General features: G+C 37.7%; 1 protein-coding gene across 2 annotated transcripts in view; it reads right to left on the bottom strand.

Annotated features, from left to right (window-relative positions):
* Nucleotides 1-18,721, bottom strand: part of USP9X (ubiquitin specific peptidase 9 X-linked) — a 94,694-nt gene that overhangs the window by 18,251 nt on the left and 57,722 nt on the right. Inside the window, exons 19-30 of one of the 2 annotated variants that reach the window (XM_062488120.1) lie at nucleotides 17,094-17,334; nucleotides 16,735-16,884; nucleotides 16,503-16,623; nucleotides 16,016-16,146; nucleotides 15,479-15,757; nucleotides 12,197-12,322; nucleotides 10,044-10,169; nucleotides 7,250-7,416; nucleotides 3,935-4,043; nucleotides 3,200-3,346; nucleotides 2,935-3,081; nucleotides 1,959-2,166 (exon numbers count right to left, since the gene is read on the bottom strand). In XM_062488120.1, coding sequence (XP_062344104.1) covers nucleotides 1,959-2,166; nucleotides 2,935-3,081; nucleotides 3,200-3,346; nucleotides 3,935-4,043; nucleotides 7,250-7,416; nucleotides 10,044-10,169; nucleotides 12,197-12,322; nucleotides 15,479-15,757; nucleotides 16,016-16,146; nucleotides 16,503-16,623; nucleotides 16,735-16,884; nucleotides 17,094-17,334 — 1,952 coding nt within the window. Of the gene's footprint in view, nucleotides 1-1,943; nucleotides 2,167-2,934; nucleotides 3,082-3,199; nucleotides 3,347-3,934; nucleotides 4,044-7,249; nucleotides 7,417-10,043; nucleotides 10,170-12,196; nucleotides 12,323-15,478; nucleotides 15,758-16,015; nucleotides 16,147-16,502; nucleotides 16,624-16,734; nucleotides 16,885-17,093; nucleotides 17,335-18,721 lie in introns of both variants that reach the window. The other variant, XM_062488119.1, reaches the window with a different exon arrangement.

Here is an 18,721-nt window from a genome sequence, read left to right as displayed (position 1 = left end):
TTATAAGCCCATCAAAAATTATAATACTCTCAGAAATGTACAATCCTTCAAAAAATTATAGTATTTCACTTAAGCCTCACTTTCTCTTGCCAGGATGGGAAACAGTTTTAGTAAATGCTATCTATAAAACTTGATACACATTTTTTCCTCTTGACTCTCCTCTCTCAGGTCCCTTACATCTCTTCAAGACCAGGATCACCTAAGCTAACCTGTTGTTCCATAGTTTTAACAAAAAAAATTCTGATATAAGAGAGCATGCATATTTATTCACAAGTAGATTTGGTATATGAATCTCAGAGCACGCACAGTTCATACATGTGTTCTTTCTTCTCTCTGACATACCACAGGGATCTGGTGTTCTGTTGAGCTTATCAAACACTTGAATGGAATGGAATGCCATGAAACCCCCCTTAATTGTGAGGTGATAAGAAATACACAACTTCCCAATAGAAAAGTGTGAAGAAAGAAGGATGAGCCAGAGGGGAAAACCATAAAGCTTTAATTTATACATCTGAGATGGAACTCAACAGGAAGAGACTGCAAAACCTCAAGTGACTCACTGATAGCACGATTCAAGCAATGATGGTGGCAAAACTACTCTGAGAGGTAGTGGACAATTTCCCCTTTTATATACTATTTTTAGTTGCTCATGGTTTTGCTAAACTCTGTGAGTTTAAACATTCTGTTAAATCACACAACAGTTTGGGTTGGAAGGACCCTTAAAAATCACCTAGTCCAACTGCCTGCCATGGGCCAGGATATCTTCCATTAGACCAGACTGCTCAGGGCCCCATCTGACCTGTCCTGGAACACTTCCTGGGATGAGGCACCCACAACTGGGCAACCTGCTCCAGTGTCTCAGCATTCTCATAGTGAAGAATTTCTTCCTTGTGTTCAATCTGAATCTACGCTCCGTTTAAAATCATTGTCTCTTGTCCTGTAACTAGAGGCCCTGGTAGAAAACTTTTCTTCTTTCTTATAAGCCACATTTAAGTAATGAAGGTCACAATAAGGTACCCCTGGAGTCTTCCCTCCTCCAGGCTGAACAACCCTAACTCTCCCAGCCTTTCTCACCATATGAGCTTGGATTTTCTTAGTTTGATGGTGTTTGGATTTTGTTTGGTTAATGTTGATTTGTTTTTTTCCCTTTTCCTGTTAATATTAGAATGGTTAATAATAGAATTGTTCCAGTGTTCCTTTAGGGCTGGAGAAAATATGCTATGAAATACTTTATTATGACAACAATAATCTGTGCTAAAAACAAGCCTTTTGCCATCGTTGTGAAAATTAGCCCAAGTTTCACTAAACTATTGGCTTTTGAAGCAGTAACATTTGCAAGTTTTTGAACAGACTGCAATCACTAGAATCCTTCTCCAGTGAGAGGCAGAAAGTTCTTTCAGTGCAGAGCTGTGTTGAGACAAGGCCAAAATGGAGCCTCTAAAAGGACGACAACAAGCAGAGAATGAGTTCAAAACTAAAAGGAGAAGGACAGAGGCCCTGTGTCTGTGTGTGGACAATGATGACAAATCAGGTGAGCAACCAAGAGACTAGCTCTAAAACTAAGCTGAATATACTTGGTGAGGCTCTGGGATTGGTTAGCAAGAGAGATGAGACAGAAGTGGAAGACACATGAAGAATGAGGTTCCTGGGAGCTGGTATGGACAAAGGGGAGTAGTCAGAGATTGGGAAAGGAAGGGTCAAGGCTATGCAAGTGACTGGGGTTGGAATTTGGATGTGACCATGGAATGCAAGTCAGTACATTTACTGCATAAAGAAAAATAAAGGCTATGCTGGCAAACTGATTTTGCAACATTAGAAGCAGCCACAAACAAATCACAAACTAAAAAACTCAGCATTTGGTTCAGTGGATAATATAAACAAAACCTATACATGATATATATATATTAAAGAGTAGAAAATAGATAATTAAAAGTATTACATACTAGTGATTGCTGTACCTATGTAATACATTTCAGTCAACGTGTCTACTATCTGCTTGAGATTCCGCACACATCCAACTGCTAGTGCAACGAGGAGCTCAAAGCCAGCATTAATAGTAGCTGGTGAACTACAGACTGGTATGGCCTGCTCAGCAGGCAATTCTCCATTTCTCATGTATTGTAGATAAACATTGGATGCTGGAAAGATGAAATCATCTATCAACTCCTGAAAAAGAGACAATAAATCACCTGTTACCATGGAAATTATTTTGTAAGAGAGTAAGGGTTATTACATAAATGAATGTCTGAGAACCAGAGGGGTACTTAAAAAACAAACAAGAGTAAAAATTGAGACCAGTACTGTAATGAGCTTTTAAATTTAGAACAGAAGAACCCCATTGTAAAGTGATTCCCTGCAAACCCACCTCACCACTGAAAGTTAAAAATAAATCTGTACTGTCCTTGATTGGTAAAACCAGCATTATCTACAAAGCTCTTTATCAATTAGTACTGAAAAACCAATACTCCTGCTCTGTAATATCAGAGGTACAAAGAAAACGTGTTATTAAAGAGATGCTCAGACACGATGCATTTGTTCAACCCACCCTAAGAATTAATAACTCTAATTAAGAATACGTGCAGGAAAGACATTACAAGGGGAATGAAGGAAAGCAGTCCTGTACAGCACTACCCTGTATCTATTTCACTATCTTTATGTGATGTTTGTCAAGCACTGAAATACAGTAAGAATGAAAATGTTAAATGCACTTTGTGAATGAAACATGCAATTTTAAAAATTATTTTTAAAAAATTCATTAAACTCCAATCGAAAGTGTTTTTATGGATACAGCCCACAAGATGTAAAGCTTATTTTCACTTATTTTTAGGTAAAACAAACAAGAAAACCTGCAAAAATCCACCCCCCTTCCCAAAAGACCCCTAAAACCTCACAAATTAAAAAATACCCTCCAGAGATCAAAAAACTTGAACTTACTTTAATGAGATTAGCACCTCCTTTTTCACAACCAATATGGTATTTCTTCTCAGGTGTCTGGAACGCTAACAACTCTTTTGTTACTCCAAGGTGACCCTCTAAGATTGTTTCTTCAACACCTGTTTCTCCTGTTCTTTTTACTTCATCCTGCCATTTAAGAGAAAGTTAGGATGCTCCAAATAGCAAACATGAAGCTCAGAACTGCAGTTTACAACAAAGCAGAAAAAAACCTAATTAACAGGAATAAACGGATCCTGAAACTTACCCTGATTCTCTTAAGCCAGTCAATTTCATTATTGAGAAGAACTTCAGCATTGGGAACATTAATATTACTGTTGTAAGCATAGTTAAGAAGATGTCTTAAGAGGGTGAAGTAATCTCCAGAATGCTTAGCTCTCTCTCTTGCAGTGCTCTGTGTAAACCAAAAGCAAATGAAAATTTATACACACTTCTACTTACAGTGCAACACCAACATATTTCCCCTAAATCTCATAGTAAACATAAAAGAAAAAAAGTGTAAGCTAATTTTAACTGTTTGGAAGTTTAAAATTGTATTTAATTGCTAATGAATGACTTCTCAACTATTTTGGTAGCAATTTCTATACCTGAAAACATATCAAAACTTTTGATCAAATGTTCAAGAGAGCCAAGACCAATAGGAGAAGGCACTAAGGCACTGTAGGTATCATTCTAACCTGCTAATGATTTTTACTTAAAGGTTAGCAATTACCAAAGATCAAATGCAGACATTAAGGTATGCTGTTCATGTTCTTATCAGAAAATGCAAGAGTCCCTTTTCCCCTGATCTAGCTCAACCTGTGCTGCTTGCATGTAGGTCAGAAGCAATCTGTATTTTAGAGACTCTTATTAATGACAATCTATCTTTTCTTGTAGGTTTTTTTAGCAAAAAAATTATGCAAAATTTTATTTTTTATTTATTTTTATCTATTACTTCTTTACAGACACCCCCATACTGAATGCTTCATCTCTGAAAACTTACCCCTAGAACAGTAAACAGCAGGGTAATGAAGAAAAGGAGAGGTCTCTGTCCCATGCAACACCTGGTAGCCATTAAAAAGAATTGCTCCTGTGCCATCTGACGAACAGTTCTGGAAATAATTTAACAGAAACATTAAACTCAATCTCCCTATCCAAACAGGACATTAATTAAACTTGTATTTATCTGCTTAATGCCATTTTCTAAAACTGAACATAATGTAAGAAACAGGAATAGTTTAATTATTCACTACCCATCATACTATTTCTCCTTGCAGTGAAATTTCAGATGCATGAATTATATTACAAAACCTGTTCCACAAATCAAATATTTAAAGGTGAAAGAAACTTAAGAAACAACTAACCACTACGCCTTTGCAACTGACAGCAAATACTGCATAACACAGCAATTTGTAATCCTAAATAATTTTTTTTCCTAATCAAGCACCAGTTGTACCTGGTAAGACAAACCAGAACTACTCCAGTAAAACTGCTTTTATGTGACACTGCAGCAGTTTGCTGAGTATCTTTGAAGTAATCAAAATTTACCATTAGTAAGATGTGAGAGATGATGACCCTCCTGAAAATTCAAGTGGCTATAATTAAAGGAAATTTCAACCTCAGAACCTAACCTAATCACTAGACCAATGTAGGAATGGATAAGAGTCAGTAAAAAAAAATAATTAAGGCAAATTATTTTCTTTTGACTTGTAGAATTAATTGTCTGAGCACTATGCCTTGTAAAAACTGTTAGGAACAACTCCTTTTGTGTGGGAGGAGACTATAAATAAATGCTGAATGAATGATTTTATGAAAGTATCTCAACATATGAAAAAGTGAGTTTTGCAGTGAGTTCTGCAGTGGCTGTTTTGTGTGGCTGTCTTCGTTTTGTGCCCATGGAGTCAGGGTGGAAAGAACAGCAAAGAATCCTGATCCCTTCAGAGCTTTTTCATGTGTGGTTTACTGTGGTTTCAAAGCCACATAAGGATGACCTTGAGGTCACAGCAAAGATGCAACTGGCTGAGCACCCATCTCTGCTACCATGCACAAGCAAAGTGCACAAGAAGAAGGAATCATGCAGTGACACTTCTCCAGAAGATTCTATCAGCTTCTAACAATCTGTGGTTCAAGAAGACTACCAAGAGCAGTATTTCATAGCCCTCACTGGACAAGTTCATGAAAGAACCCCTCAAACCATTTCCAAACTGAAGGTTGCACTGGTTAAATGTTATGCTCAACAAGGTCTTATACAAAGAAACACAGCTCTGCGTTTGTTCTCCCTTTGCTACTTCTGATCTGAAGGGTCTCTGTAGTATTCTCCTCGCACCACTCATCTCTCCTTCAGTATGAAGTGCCCCCAGCTATTCAGCTGTTCCTCAGATGGAACTCACTGCAGAGCTTTTATCTCCCTTGTCACCCTTCTCCAATCCTTGCAAGTTCTACTCTGCTCTGAGTTGCAGCAGACTGTGGGGTGGGGCTGGTCTGTTTTGTTCTTAACAATAATTGACATTTTATGGGGTCTGATGCTGAGCTGTTTTTGTAGAACATCTCACATAAAGTTATTTTGAAATACAATCCTTCAACTGCTTGGGACACATCACATATATATTCCTCAGTTCTGTGCACGTGAAGGCAGAGTGAAATAGATAAAGGTGATATTTTCCTACAGTGAGAAATGTGACCAATGTGACAGGCCTCACGCTGTTCTGTTTCTGAGGAGTATGCAGTGTTTGAACACAAGTACTACATTTCTGTGAAGCTGCAACCATCTAAGAGCTCTCAAGGAATCATGAGAGGGATGCAGCTGCCTGAGCACAGGTATCTCATGCTGTTTTAGACACATGATGACAGCACAGAGCTGGCACACAAAACATGAGCTGCACGATGAACTCACACTCAGCAGAAGGAACACCTGGAGGTCAAGTATCTCCCTTAAGGCTGGCAACCTGAATCTTGCCCTACTGAGGGCTCCAGGACACAGGTTTCTGTTCAGTTAATAGAAAGTCTCTTCAGTGGGTATAAGTGCCATTGCTTTACACCAGCACAAACAATTTTAATGTATTTAGGGCCACATACATGTGGCCACCAAGCACTTTGCAGAAATCAGTAGAAGACTTCTGGGTTCCAGGATTATTTAGGACTGTTTGGCTGTCTTCTCGTAACTAAGCCAGTCTTGCATTCAGAGGACAACACTATAAAATCAATTACCTTGCAGGAGAGAAACTGCTCTAGCATTTAGTATTAAACATTTTGCATTATGTTTCTCAATTTAGAGGAAACAGAAGTCCCAGGCAAACTCTAAAAAACAAACAATCCATCTGATCTTTTCTAGAAAGATCCTATTTGTGAGATCTGAACTTGGTCATCTTCTTTGTTTTTTATGGTGCACCAAAAATATTTTCTCACATGCATATTTTTGCTCACATTGTTCTCTGACTGACCATAGGAGATTTGAGAACAATAGCTGCGGAAAGATATTCAGAGTTCTGTCTGGTAATTGCTAAACTTTCTCTGCACTGCAAACACTGATTTGTTTCCACATTAATTCAGAAGAGGAACTTTTTAGCAGCTTAGTTCAGATTCACCGTCTTCATTTACAAAGCAGTCCTCTGTTTACACTTATGTTTATGCTATTCTATCCATGAACAGTTGCACCATTCTAAGTAAGATTATCATGTTTATCACAGGTTTTACAGGCATATAAGAGAAAAGAGTTCAATGGTAGTTTCTTCTACTGACAGTATGAAATACTTTTCCATATGAGTGATACAATGAAACTGAAAATTCAACACCTTATACCACCGGCTGCAACCTTACAAAGCTTGTGGTATTTCTGGTAACACTCCACAGTTTCACCAATGTGTGTCAGGAGCTCACTATAAAGAAATAGTCTGATGATACTATTGATCCTTTCATTAAGGCAAATATTCCTAAACATAAGACTGTACCTGTTTATCTAGAAAAGTCAAAAACCCCAAAACACAAATTCTGACCCCATTCATCTGAGAGCATCATAATCTGACTCCCTTTAAAACATACTGAAAGGCTTAAGATACTACTAACTTTGGATCTCTGTAATTTCTCAATGAAAATTTAGAATATTCATGAAACAACAGTATCTTAAAAAATTAAAATTAACTCTTTAATAACAGATCAAAACACTGGCAACCAAGTTTAATAACCTTCCGCCTGGATGGCTTCTGAAAGCACCCACCCCAATACTTCACATCACAATTTCAAATGGGCTGAAGCCATGGCTCTGAATTTAGGCTTTACATTCATTTTGAATTGAAAAATAATAGATGTGACCAAAACTTACTTGCTGTGACAGTGCAATAGTAAATCAATAATAAATGTCTGCCATGCCTTCTCTTTACTGAGTGCATCCAGTGCTGTTGGAATCAAAGCAAAGCACAGGGTCATCACCTCCAGTGCTTCACAGCAAACTTGTTCATCTTCCATGTCTGGCTCATTTCCTGCATTTGTCTGTGGAAACAAACATGAGTGCACAAAGTGGGTACAGAAAACAATCCCAAGAAACCCAGCTGGCTCCAAGGTATATCACTAAACACAAACACAAACCACAGCTTTGTACACTAAGCCATTATCAGTGCCAAGTATTTTATGCACCCAGATCCGAGCCAAAGCACTGTGTAGGATGACTTCAGAAATGTGCTTCTTAAAGGAGGATTCCAAGCATGAACTTATGGAGACAGAAGTTCAATAGGAAGCTTGTAGGCAACAGTTACACCAGTTAGTACTGGTGGGAGTATTGCTGGTTTGGGATTTTTTTTTGTTGTTGTTTTTTTTTTTTCTTTACCACTCAAAACATGGCATTTAAAGCTTGGAAAACTCTTACTACTTTGTTAAACTAAGGAAGGCTATAGTGCTGTATAATTAATTCATCAGTCCAGTTTTACAAGGATTTGACACTCACAACTTATTTGACCAAAAGCTTTTTAATACTGCTAGAATTTATTAATCACTTGGCTATTTTTCAAAAACATGAAAGAGCTGTTCAAGTTTTAAACATAGCTGCTGTGGTGATTTTTGACATAGAAAATAATATTACTGCTAACTGGTGCATAGATTTCTTCTTAAACTAAACACTTGAATTAGTTGAGTTGATTTTGGTATACTTTTTCAAAATAAATACTTTGAGAATAATGGCAAACCCTCTCCCTCCATCTAGAAGTAATTATGTTCAAGAAGTTCCAAAAAAACTGAATGTGAGCAGGTCTCAATTTGTCATTTTTAAATCACGAACTCAGGTTAGTCACATTAACTAGAGGCATCATACTTGTTTTATATGCAGAAAAGGTAGCAAGATTAATTAGGCAGAAAGAAGGGATTACAACGCAGAGAACTAATTTGTGAACAGGCCAAAATACGCCTCACTCTGGCAACAAACACTATTTTGTCTATGCAAAACAACTAAAAAATCAGAGGAAGTCACTGCACTGCAGCAGGAGGACGTGGCAGTTCTGACACAACTCAGGACCAGAAAGCAAATGCAGAATGCCTTCAGCAAGTCCAGAACTGCACCCGTTCTGCACTGAAGCCCTGGTTGGAAAGGAAAGTTATTTCTGCACAGCTGCAGGGACCGGGAGAAAGGCAAAGTGCATTTTATACTCAATGAAGTACTTCTCTGCACTCAGACACCCAGAGCTGAGGGGTCTGTATATTGTTATAGTCAATCTTTATAAAGCCATCATAAAAACTGCTTCCTATGATCTATAACCAGATACGGTTCTCTTAAACTGTCTTTTCTTCCACACGATATTCCTCTATTTCTTGGATACTCTCCTCTCTTTTAGTGTTATATTAACAAAGTGTACTTTATTTCCCCTTATTGTTATTTCTGCAATTCCCTCCTCTTTTGAATTTACAATTTTTCCCCTTGAATTTTTATTTCCCTTTTGCATAGCAGAAACCAAAAGCAGCCGCCATCTATTACAAATGTCCATATAAGTGTCAATAAGAATAAAAAGAAAAACCTAAAAATGAAAAACCCAAAAAATCATGTGAAAAATGATCAGTAATGTACAAATTTCTTAAGCTTAAATTTCACCTCTTTTAAAACTTCCATTACCTCAAAGAACTTAACTTTACAATTTTTACCATGAAAAATGTTAAAAAAAGTTCATTTAGGTCTGTTTAATTGTAGGTATACCTTCTCTAGCGCACTACTGCTCTTAAAGCATCCCATGTATAGATATAAAAGCTTATCTTCATGTGCCTGGACTGTCACACAAACTAAATCATGTTCTATAAGCAAGTATCACCTAAAAAACCCCAATTTATTTCATGAAGAAGTCAAGCTCACAGCAACAGAAGCAGATGCCACTATAACCCTATGAAAGCTAATGGAGAGTGCTGCACTTTGCTGAAGTAAATATCCTTCTTTCAATTGAACATTTATACACAACAGCGACTACACCAAGAATTAAACCTCCCTTCATATTTCATTTCCTCTCAGACAAGTATTGATGAGTACTAAACATGATTTTGTAAGACAAAAAAAGGAATATACTTTTAAAAAATAACTGTCAAAATACAGATTATTATTTCCTATAACTGTAGACAACATTACTTAAACACAAGGTGTGTGATAATGCACTGATACAGAACTTCCAACTCCAAGCTGTGTAAACCACACGTGAAACCATGAATACATATGCCATACAGAATTAGCAATTTTATCTTTTATTCTCACATCACTCTGTGCTTCTTTCTCATTCTAGACTGCACATATGCTTTGAATCACTTCTGTAGAACAGACTTTTTAAGTTTGAACACTAGACAAATTAGCATTGCAGGAAATGCTTATTCCTTATTTAGATACAGAATCTAACTGGGCTGAAAACATGTTCCAGCAGTTACAGAACTGGTGCATTTTTTAACTGATACCAGATTCAAGTTACAATTCAACAATTACTGAGAAAAGGAATCTGGAACAGAAAATTAAGCTGTGTTATGATAATGACATGTACAAGATTCTGAAACAGATCATTGTATCCACCTAAAAGCTCATGACACTAAACCAGGCCAACATCCCCTTCTGTACAGAAACAAACAGTTATACAGAAAAATAGTTGTTCAGGGATTCTTACCTTTTCATAGATTTTGCTAATTTCCTCATTCGAGCTGAAAACCAGCTGAACTGACCCACAACCTGATGCCCAAACAATTTTTTGTACTGCCCTGATAACACAGATGTCAGGGATGAATTTTGAAGCCTGAAAAAAAGAGAAATTAACTAAAGCAACATTAAAATACAGTTGCAAATAACATTACTATGGATTCTAAATTCCCACAGATGTATTTCACAGAAAATTTAAGATTTAAAATATTAAAATATTTATTTTCTTAAACAGAAAACAGATTATGTATCTTGAAGAGTATTTATACTTCACTTAAGTAAAATTCAATTTTTTAAAGTAGGATGTAGGCAATTCTGATTCTAAAGCTTAGCAGAAACTACCAATTTCAATGCCAAAACCTTCTTTATTTAGGAAAAAACTCGAAGAAACCACCAACCATTCATCTGGAAGGCAGCCAGCCTCTTAAGCAATGTAAAAAGTTGTACTTATTTTAGGGTTTCTCCCCATGATGTGCTAGCTGATAGCCAGCTTGAACACACAGATGCTATCAAGTATGTGATCATTACATGAAGGGATTGCTTCATGTTCAAGACACAGGGGGTTGAATGTAAATAAGAACACAGCTCATGTATTTAATGAATGCAGCGTCACTCTTCAGTATTTTGTGCTTGGTCTGAGTTAATATCCAGTAGTTTTTACTGATATACACACATTACAAAACATACTACAACTGCTGTTACTCATGGTTCATACCAACTTTCAAACAAATTACCAAACTTATCTGAAGTCTTTATTCAAAACAGAACTGTCCAAAAAATAGGTAAATCTCTAAAAGCAGATGGCAGTCAGTTCTTAAGGATTCCAAGTTTCAATTTTCTAACGCTCAGACAATGAAAAAAGGGAACTCTAAGAAGCTGAGCTGGTTAGGTATCTGCATCAGGAAACCTGAACAATGTGCATTCTTCTACTGATACGGACATTAACACTATTTACAAGAAAAATAAAAGGCATTTTATCTTTGTCACAAGCAAAACAACCTTACAGCACAGTGCCACAAGAAAAGTAACAGTGTTTTATTTATCTCATTGTAGTTTCAAAATCTTTAAGCATCAACGTTTTTTAAAAAGGTGAGTGATTCCTCTCTGTGCTAAAGTCTTCTCTCTAGCTTATGGAACCTATGTCAGATTATTTTTTTTTTTAAATTATGAGATCAGTTGAAAAGAAGTCTTTCCATCAAATGTGAAAAGGAAAAAAAAAACATTCAAAGGCAAACTACAATACATACGAAATTTAGATCCACAGCAGTATTCAAAATCTCAGAAAATTACAGACAAATCTTCCACAGCAACACTGTTAAACACATTCAGATTTTGTTTGCATTCATGTGTTTGGTGAAACAAAAATAGTTTATTTATTTATTAGCAGGCCTCTAAGAAAGACAAAGGCAGAATTTAAAAACCTTTCCTCACATCTCACCTCAAAAGATATTTCTTCTATAGAAGAAATTTGATTAAATCAGAGTTCAACTGGCTGCTTTTACACCTATGGATGCAAAACCATCACTGATGGAAGGCAGATGGCTCAGTCTTGCAGTGTAGCACACTGTGCTTTCTTTAGACACAGCCCTTTGTTCTCAAGGGATAGTGCACTTGTCAACACCAAGATGAGAATACAGCAATATCTTCTATCTAGGCATCTCAGAAATGTTTTGGAGATAGTTTTGCAGGTATTCTACACAGTACAGAAACATTGCATTTATGGCTTCCACCTGGAAACCGAGGGATCCAGATGCACGTGGAAGAGGAAGATAAAGCAGTCATGGTTTCAGCTCCCAGTGAATTCAGCTGAATTCACTAATGTGTTCACTAACATGACTCCTGATTCCAGATCCAAATAAGCTTTGGCCACACCATACACACAAGACCACTATGTTTGCAAAGCACATTGTTTAGCCTTACTGAGGCTTTCATTTGTGTCATTAATGCATCTTCAATATATAAAGATACACTGTCAATGATTTGAGATTTTTCTCTTTCACATGACCATTACCTAAAACATTTTAAAAGGAAAATCTGTGTCTTACAAAGCAACAAATTTAAGGATTAAGAAAACAGAAAAGATGCTATAAGGGAAAAGGTGATACAAGAAAGGAATTCACCAACCTCATCAGATATTTGCTGTGCAAGACGTATTGCTACATTTCTCAGCATGCACTCTGAAGTTGGATTAGGAATGTTTTGTAGGGCATTTTGTAGCACCACTGCCTGGTCATGCGTAGCCTGGTTTATCTGGAAGAAAGTATTTCTCATACTTACTTTTACATGGGAAAAAAGAGCAAAAAGATATGAAGATCTAAAGTTACTTGGAAAAGTTTGGTAGAAGTTGGTAAGACCTTGGAAGGAAAACTACTTAGTGCAAAGGCCAACATAAATAAACCTCATGTTCAAACAGATACCATCACATCTGAAGACACTATGCTGCAGTGTACGATAACGGAGTACAAGCAGCTAAAAGGAAAGGCACTTGCTCAAAACTTAGTAGGTTTGGGGGCTTCTTTTACTGATCAGATTACTTCAAATTAACAGAATATTTTTCTGTTACAATGCCTCCTTCCCTTTCAGTAGATGTGGGAAAGAAAGGGTTTGGTAAAACACTGGGTCTCCCTCTGGATTAGACAAGAGTGTCCAGACAGAATACAGCTGCAATTTTTATTATCCTGAAGTACATTTTAAACATCTGATTAACGTTACTCTTGAAGAATTCTCTTCTAAATTATCCTCCTGTTTTTTATAGTATTTTCAAAACAGAAACAGCAAGACAAGTTTTTATTTTTTTTTGTATTGGTTTGAGCATAGATCCCTCTCTCCTTAGTCTGCCAGAGCTTCGTCTTTTTGACAAAACCTGAAATGGTTGATTTTTTCTCACAAACAAAAGATGGTGTGCTGTGGTTACAAGTTAAAACAGAAGAGATTCTTCATTTTCCTGTACCAGTGCGTTCAAAAAGCCCATCTCAAATGCTGCTCAAAAGACACACTGTGAGGCTGCTGTGTAAGGTCTGGTGTTGGTCACTTCCCTTGTTTTGTCAGCTTCACTAAGACACTTGATTCAGGGAGCAAAGTTACAGAGCCTCCACTGAAGACTAACAGAGCTTCCACAGTCAATCAGCTATTGGATGCTATTGGAAGTGATCAACAGCACTATGTATGGGGTAAATCAGTTCTGTGTACCAGAACACTGCATTTAGCATTATTAATTCAACCTTCCATGAAAACAAGGAAGAAAGTTACAATTTTAAAGGTACTAGTGACAGCAACAGACCAGTAATTGAAAAACTACAGAGACATAATCTTGATTGCCTCCTTCTCTTAAATACTAATGGAAAACCAAGACAGAAAAGTTATGCTTTGGTGTTTATGCTTTAGGAAAGAGAAATGAAAGGTTTTAACAAATCTCACCTGCATCCCAGGGGAATAAAAAATACCAAAGTCCTTCGAAGAGGATGATAGTGACAGCAAGAACAATCATGTTTTTTCCAACAAATCAGTTATTAAATTAGACGTTTGCAACTCAAAATAGTGAAAGTCAGCAATTGTGGACAAACATTACTACCTACTAAGAAGTCAGCCTAACTCTGTTTCAAACAATACTTCAAGACTCAAGTGATGCAATGCATGTTCCAACCTGGCCTTTAAATAACTGTTGTAAGAAACAGGGCAGTAAAACCCACCCATTTTAAACAGACAAAAGACAAGGTAGCAAACATACCTGCCTTAATACATTTCTATTATACTCTAACGTAAGACATAAAAAGGGATCTTCATTTCATTGTAATCACTAAGAGTTCAGATTTACTTGAAAAAGAACTATGTATCTTCCAAGAGATGCAGCTAACGAGAACAGAGATTTAAGGAGAATGTACTTCTGATTCAGAGATGGATCTTAGTCAATACTGTGGAATAAAGTGCTCTGAAGTGGGGCTCTCTGTGTATTCCTGAATATAGGTTGACAGATCTAGCAACTATTTGGGACAGAACCTCACAAATGGGGAATTCCCATTTATCACAGAATATGCTGAGTTGGAAGGGCCCCACAAGGATGATCAAGTCCCACTCCTGACACAGCACAGAACCATCCCCAGGAGTCACATCCTGTGTCTGAGAGCATGGTCCAAATACTTCTTGAGCTTTGTCAGGCTGGTGATGCAACTACTGCCCTGGAGAGCCTGCTCCAATGCCCAACTACTCTTTAGGGGAAGAACCTTTTTGAAACACCCAACCTAAACCTCCCCTGACACAGCTCCAGGCCATTCCCTCGTCCCTGTCACTGTCCCCACAGAGCAGAGATCAGTGTCTGTCCCTCCTGTTCCCCTCACGAGGAAGTTGTGGCTGCACTGAGCTCTCCCCTCAGTCTCCTCCAGGCTGAACAGACCAAGTGCCCTCAGCTGCTCCTCATACACCTTGCCCTCAAGGCCCTTCTCCATCCCTGTTGCCTTTCTTTGGAGGGTGTCTAAGAGCTTCATATCCATCTTATATTGTGGTGCCCAAAACTGCCCCCAGTATGTGAGGTGAGACTTCCCCACCCCAGAGCAGAGTGGGACAATCCCCTGCCTTGCCTGGCTGGCCATGCTGGGCCTTGTGGTGCTCAGGACAGGGATGTCCCTCCTGGCTGCCAGGGCACTGTTGGCTCATATTCAACTGGCCATCAAGGAGGACACTCAGGTCCCTTTCTGTGTCACTGTTTTCCAGCGTCTCATTCCTCAGTCCATACATCCAGGTTTGCCCCATCCCAGATGCAGAATCTGGCACTAGCCCTTATTGAACTCCATATAGCTGGTGACTGCCCAATCCTCTAATTCACTGAGATCTCTCTGCAGGGCCTCCCTGCCCCCCACAGAATCAACAGCTCCTCTCAGTTTTGTATTATCTGCAAATTTGCTCAGTATCCCTTCCAGTCCTGCATCCAGGTCATTTATGAAGATGTTGAAGAGCACGGGGCTGAGGATGGAGCCTTGCAGAACCCCACAGGTGACAGGTCACCAGTCTGGTGTCACCCTTCACTGCAACCCTTGTGCCCAGCCTGTGAGCCAGCTGCTCACCCATCACATGGTGTGTTTATCCTGCTGTGGGCTGGACATTTTGTCCAGAAGGATGAACAGAGTTAAAAATGAGAAGTTACCTGTACTGACAATCATGCAAACCACTGAATATCATATACAGAGCAAGTGCATCTCACACCTAACTTTTTGCAGTCACCAAGAAATACAATTTGTTTAATAAGATGATCTCTTTTTTAGAATTGCAAAATATTACCTGAAAGTACTGTGAGTTCTTGATATGCAACACACTCAAAAGAATAGACTACCAATGAAAAGTTAAGAGAAGTTGCTGCATACATTATAAAACACAGAGCAGACTGCTATTTGCAACAAGGAAGATTTATATTACCGGTGAAATTGTACTTGTGCCTTCCACAACTGGCTGACAAGCTTCTGCCACAGCTCGAACATGGCCATATCCAATTGCTGTTAGCAATAATTTGGCTATTTTTAGAGCATTCAGGTAGGCACCCCTTCGAGTTTCCATATCTGCATTTGGCAGGAAGTTATTTCTGGTCAGCATGCTCAGCACAAGAGGCAAACCACCACTTTTCAGGAAGTTGTATTGGAAGTCACTGGCATCTTCTCCCAGAGGTGCACTAGCAGGCATTAACAAGGCATAAACTACCTATAAAAGAAAAATAAAGAGTTATCTAATGGAAATGCACCAGCTTGGATATAGATGACTGAACTGAGATTTTGTAGCAAGACTACATAAGCATTGCTTTGATAGCACTGGCCATACACGTTTATTCCTGTACATTGTTAAGTATTTCCAATTGTTAATCTCAAACCAGAATTTGATCTTAGGCTTCCATAATGTTACAGACAGGACTGCCACAGAGAGAACTGACAATTTTTAAAGAACAGGCAAAGCATCACAAACCTCTGTTAGGTACAGCACTTGTGAGGCAGAAGGACCAAAGAATAGAGAATCAAGGGATGGACTAAGGCTGCTTTCCCCAAGCTTTGCATGATCTAAACAAATTGCTCTTAGTTTCTCGACTGTAGTGTTATCTGCAATAAAAACACAACTTATAAGCATTTTGCAGCAAAACTACTCCACAACAAGCCAGTACTATTTATAATTATAAATCTGAAAAAAATTAAGTGTATCAGAACAGCTGCAAAAACTTACAGAAAAAATCACACTAGAGAGTGTTCTACAACAACAATCACAGTCAAAAGTGATCCTATTAAAGTGGTGCTACAAAACCACCTTAAAATACAATGCTCCCCATTTTCACTGCACTGTGGCACTGAATCCCAGTACCAACTGCAAACTATGCAACTCCATATATATAGCAGACAAGAAACGACTACCTGGGAATCTTTTACAGTTCTAATTAGGATAACAGTAACATATTTTTTACCTGGTGGCATGAGCTTCATAAGAACACGAGCTCCATCTCTAAGAGGTGGCATATTTAGACTACTGCCCAAGTCTGCAACTTGCCAAAGAAAAGAGATGTATCGAGGATGCAGTGACATGATCTTAAGGAAAAAAAAAAAAAAAAAGGACAAAAAAAACCACATAAAAATTGTTAGCCAATGACAACGTGCAAAAAAAACATGTTTGAACTGTTAATTTCAGAAAATGCTTACCACTCCAGGCAAACAACTTTCAACTTCTGGATTTGGACCATCACTGTAGTGATTGCCGTGGTTGCCAGGAGAACCAGTTGAAGAGTCAGAAGAACTATCTGGACTTGAGGGCATATTAGAATTTATCTGTGTAAGCTTAGCTGTAATTAGCTGAAAAACACAATCACAGTTTTAATACTCTCCAAAAATTAAGATTCATTACCAAATAAACATCTGATATAATGTTAATGGCATAATATAAGAATGAAGAATGGAATTATGTCACAAAAATCAATGATGCCATGCATGCTATTTTTCAGGCATTTACAAAAGGGAATAAACATCTGAATGGATGTAAATACCCAGCCTGCAACACTCACCGTTTTATCTTTGAGATTCAGCTGCCCAATTAATTTTCTGTCATCTGCAGGATCCACCAGCTCACCCCCAATGAACAGCTCTACTTTTGTGTGTGCACTGTTGGCTTTAATGCGATTGAGGATGCAACGCCGCACTTGGCCAATCGTGTCATTTGTGTGAGACCAAATATCCAAATCTTCCACCTGCCGGCCTTGGTTTGGAAAACGAACTACAAGTGTGATATGTTTACCACGGAAAGCTCTGCAAATAAACAAACAAGCAACAGTTATTTTTTGCCCTCATGGATAAATTATTTTCCTCCCTGCATTTTTTAGAGGCAGGTTTTTCAACATCAAATCGTTACGTGGTATTTTCCAGTGTAAGACTTTGTGAAAGCCCCAGCAGCTATGGCAACAACATACACGGAATCTTTCAAGAAGCCACACTCAATACAAATGCATTAATCATATGGTCAAATTTACAGTCAGGTTACTGACAGAAGTCAGTACAGACAGAAGTCTCTTATAAAGTTTTAGATCTTTTCTCTGTCCTGTAACCTGACCAAAATGTGCAAAGCTTCATCAGACTGGCAATGACATTTTGCTCTTTTAGCAAAGCAACTCAAGCTTTAAATACACCAAGATCAGAAAAAGCCATCAGCTTGCCAAGCCTTAATGTCTTCTGTCAAAAGCTGTTATAAGTGTCATACTAGAATTCTGGTTTTTAAAATCACGATCTTTTTAAAAAGGTTAAAGTGGTCAAAAAAGGAAGAAATGGTTTCACATTAGCAGTGATCCAACTCCCCACAATGGCAGGGAGCTCATTAGGAAAGATGTGCCCAGATAAGCCCAACAAACTAATCCCATGTAACAAAAGGCAAAAAGCCTCATAAAGCTCCTTGCTAACAAGACCTGTGAAAGATTAGTTGAACCAAGTAAGCAGCCCACATAAAAAAAAACTATGTACCCACAATCAACAAGAAAACTTTGTTAGGACCAATCAATCAATCAATAAATATATGCAGTAAAAAAGATGTAGCAACACTGCAAATTACTGACACACCATGAAGAAACAGCAACTGCTTCATTTTTTTTTGACAAAAAGTGTATTTAAAGAAAATGGACAAAAAGCCTCCACTGTGTTTAAAAATATGTTAGCTGCATCATAAATCCATAGAGACACCAAGGATTTAAGATAAGTTTTCACTCAAGGACAAGAATAAGAAGAGTGAAGGTATACAAAAAATAAATAAACTTTAAAGTATTCTTAAAGTACTCCTTCTGTGAGGAGATTACAGAATGTTTCACTTAGAGATAATTAAAAATTAAATATTGCAAAGTAAGACTGAGATCTCTGTAAACAATTCTGCAAAGTGAATACATACATTTACAACATGCTTTTGTATAAGACAATGAGAAACAAAAAGGTTTTGCCAATGTTAAAAGCAGTACTATTCTTTACATTAAGTAATTATCTGAAATAAAGAACTATATCCAAAGCAATTGAGCCTCAAGGGACATTGCGCTGGTTACAGAAAAAAACAAGTTCATTCTTAGACCTGCTGTGTCCCTTTCATTTATATTTGTATTTGCCAGACCTCTCAAATTTTTTTTTTAAAATACAGTATCACATATTAGCAAAGAAAAGG

The sequence above is a fragment of the Cinclus cinclus genome, chromosome 2, assembly GCF_963662255.1.
Source record: "Cinclus cinclus chromosome 2, bCinCin1.1, whole genome shotgun sequence".
Classification (NCBI taxonomy): domain Eukaryota; kingdom Metazoa; phylum Chordata; class Aves; order Passeriformes; family Cinclidae; genus Cinclus; species Cinclus cinclus.
This window is presented reverse-complemented; position numbering and strand designations above follow the sequence as displayed.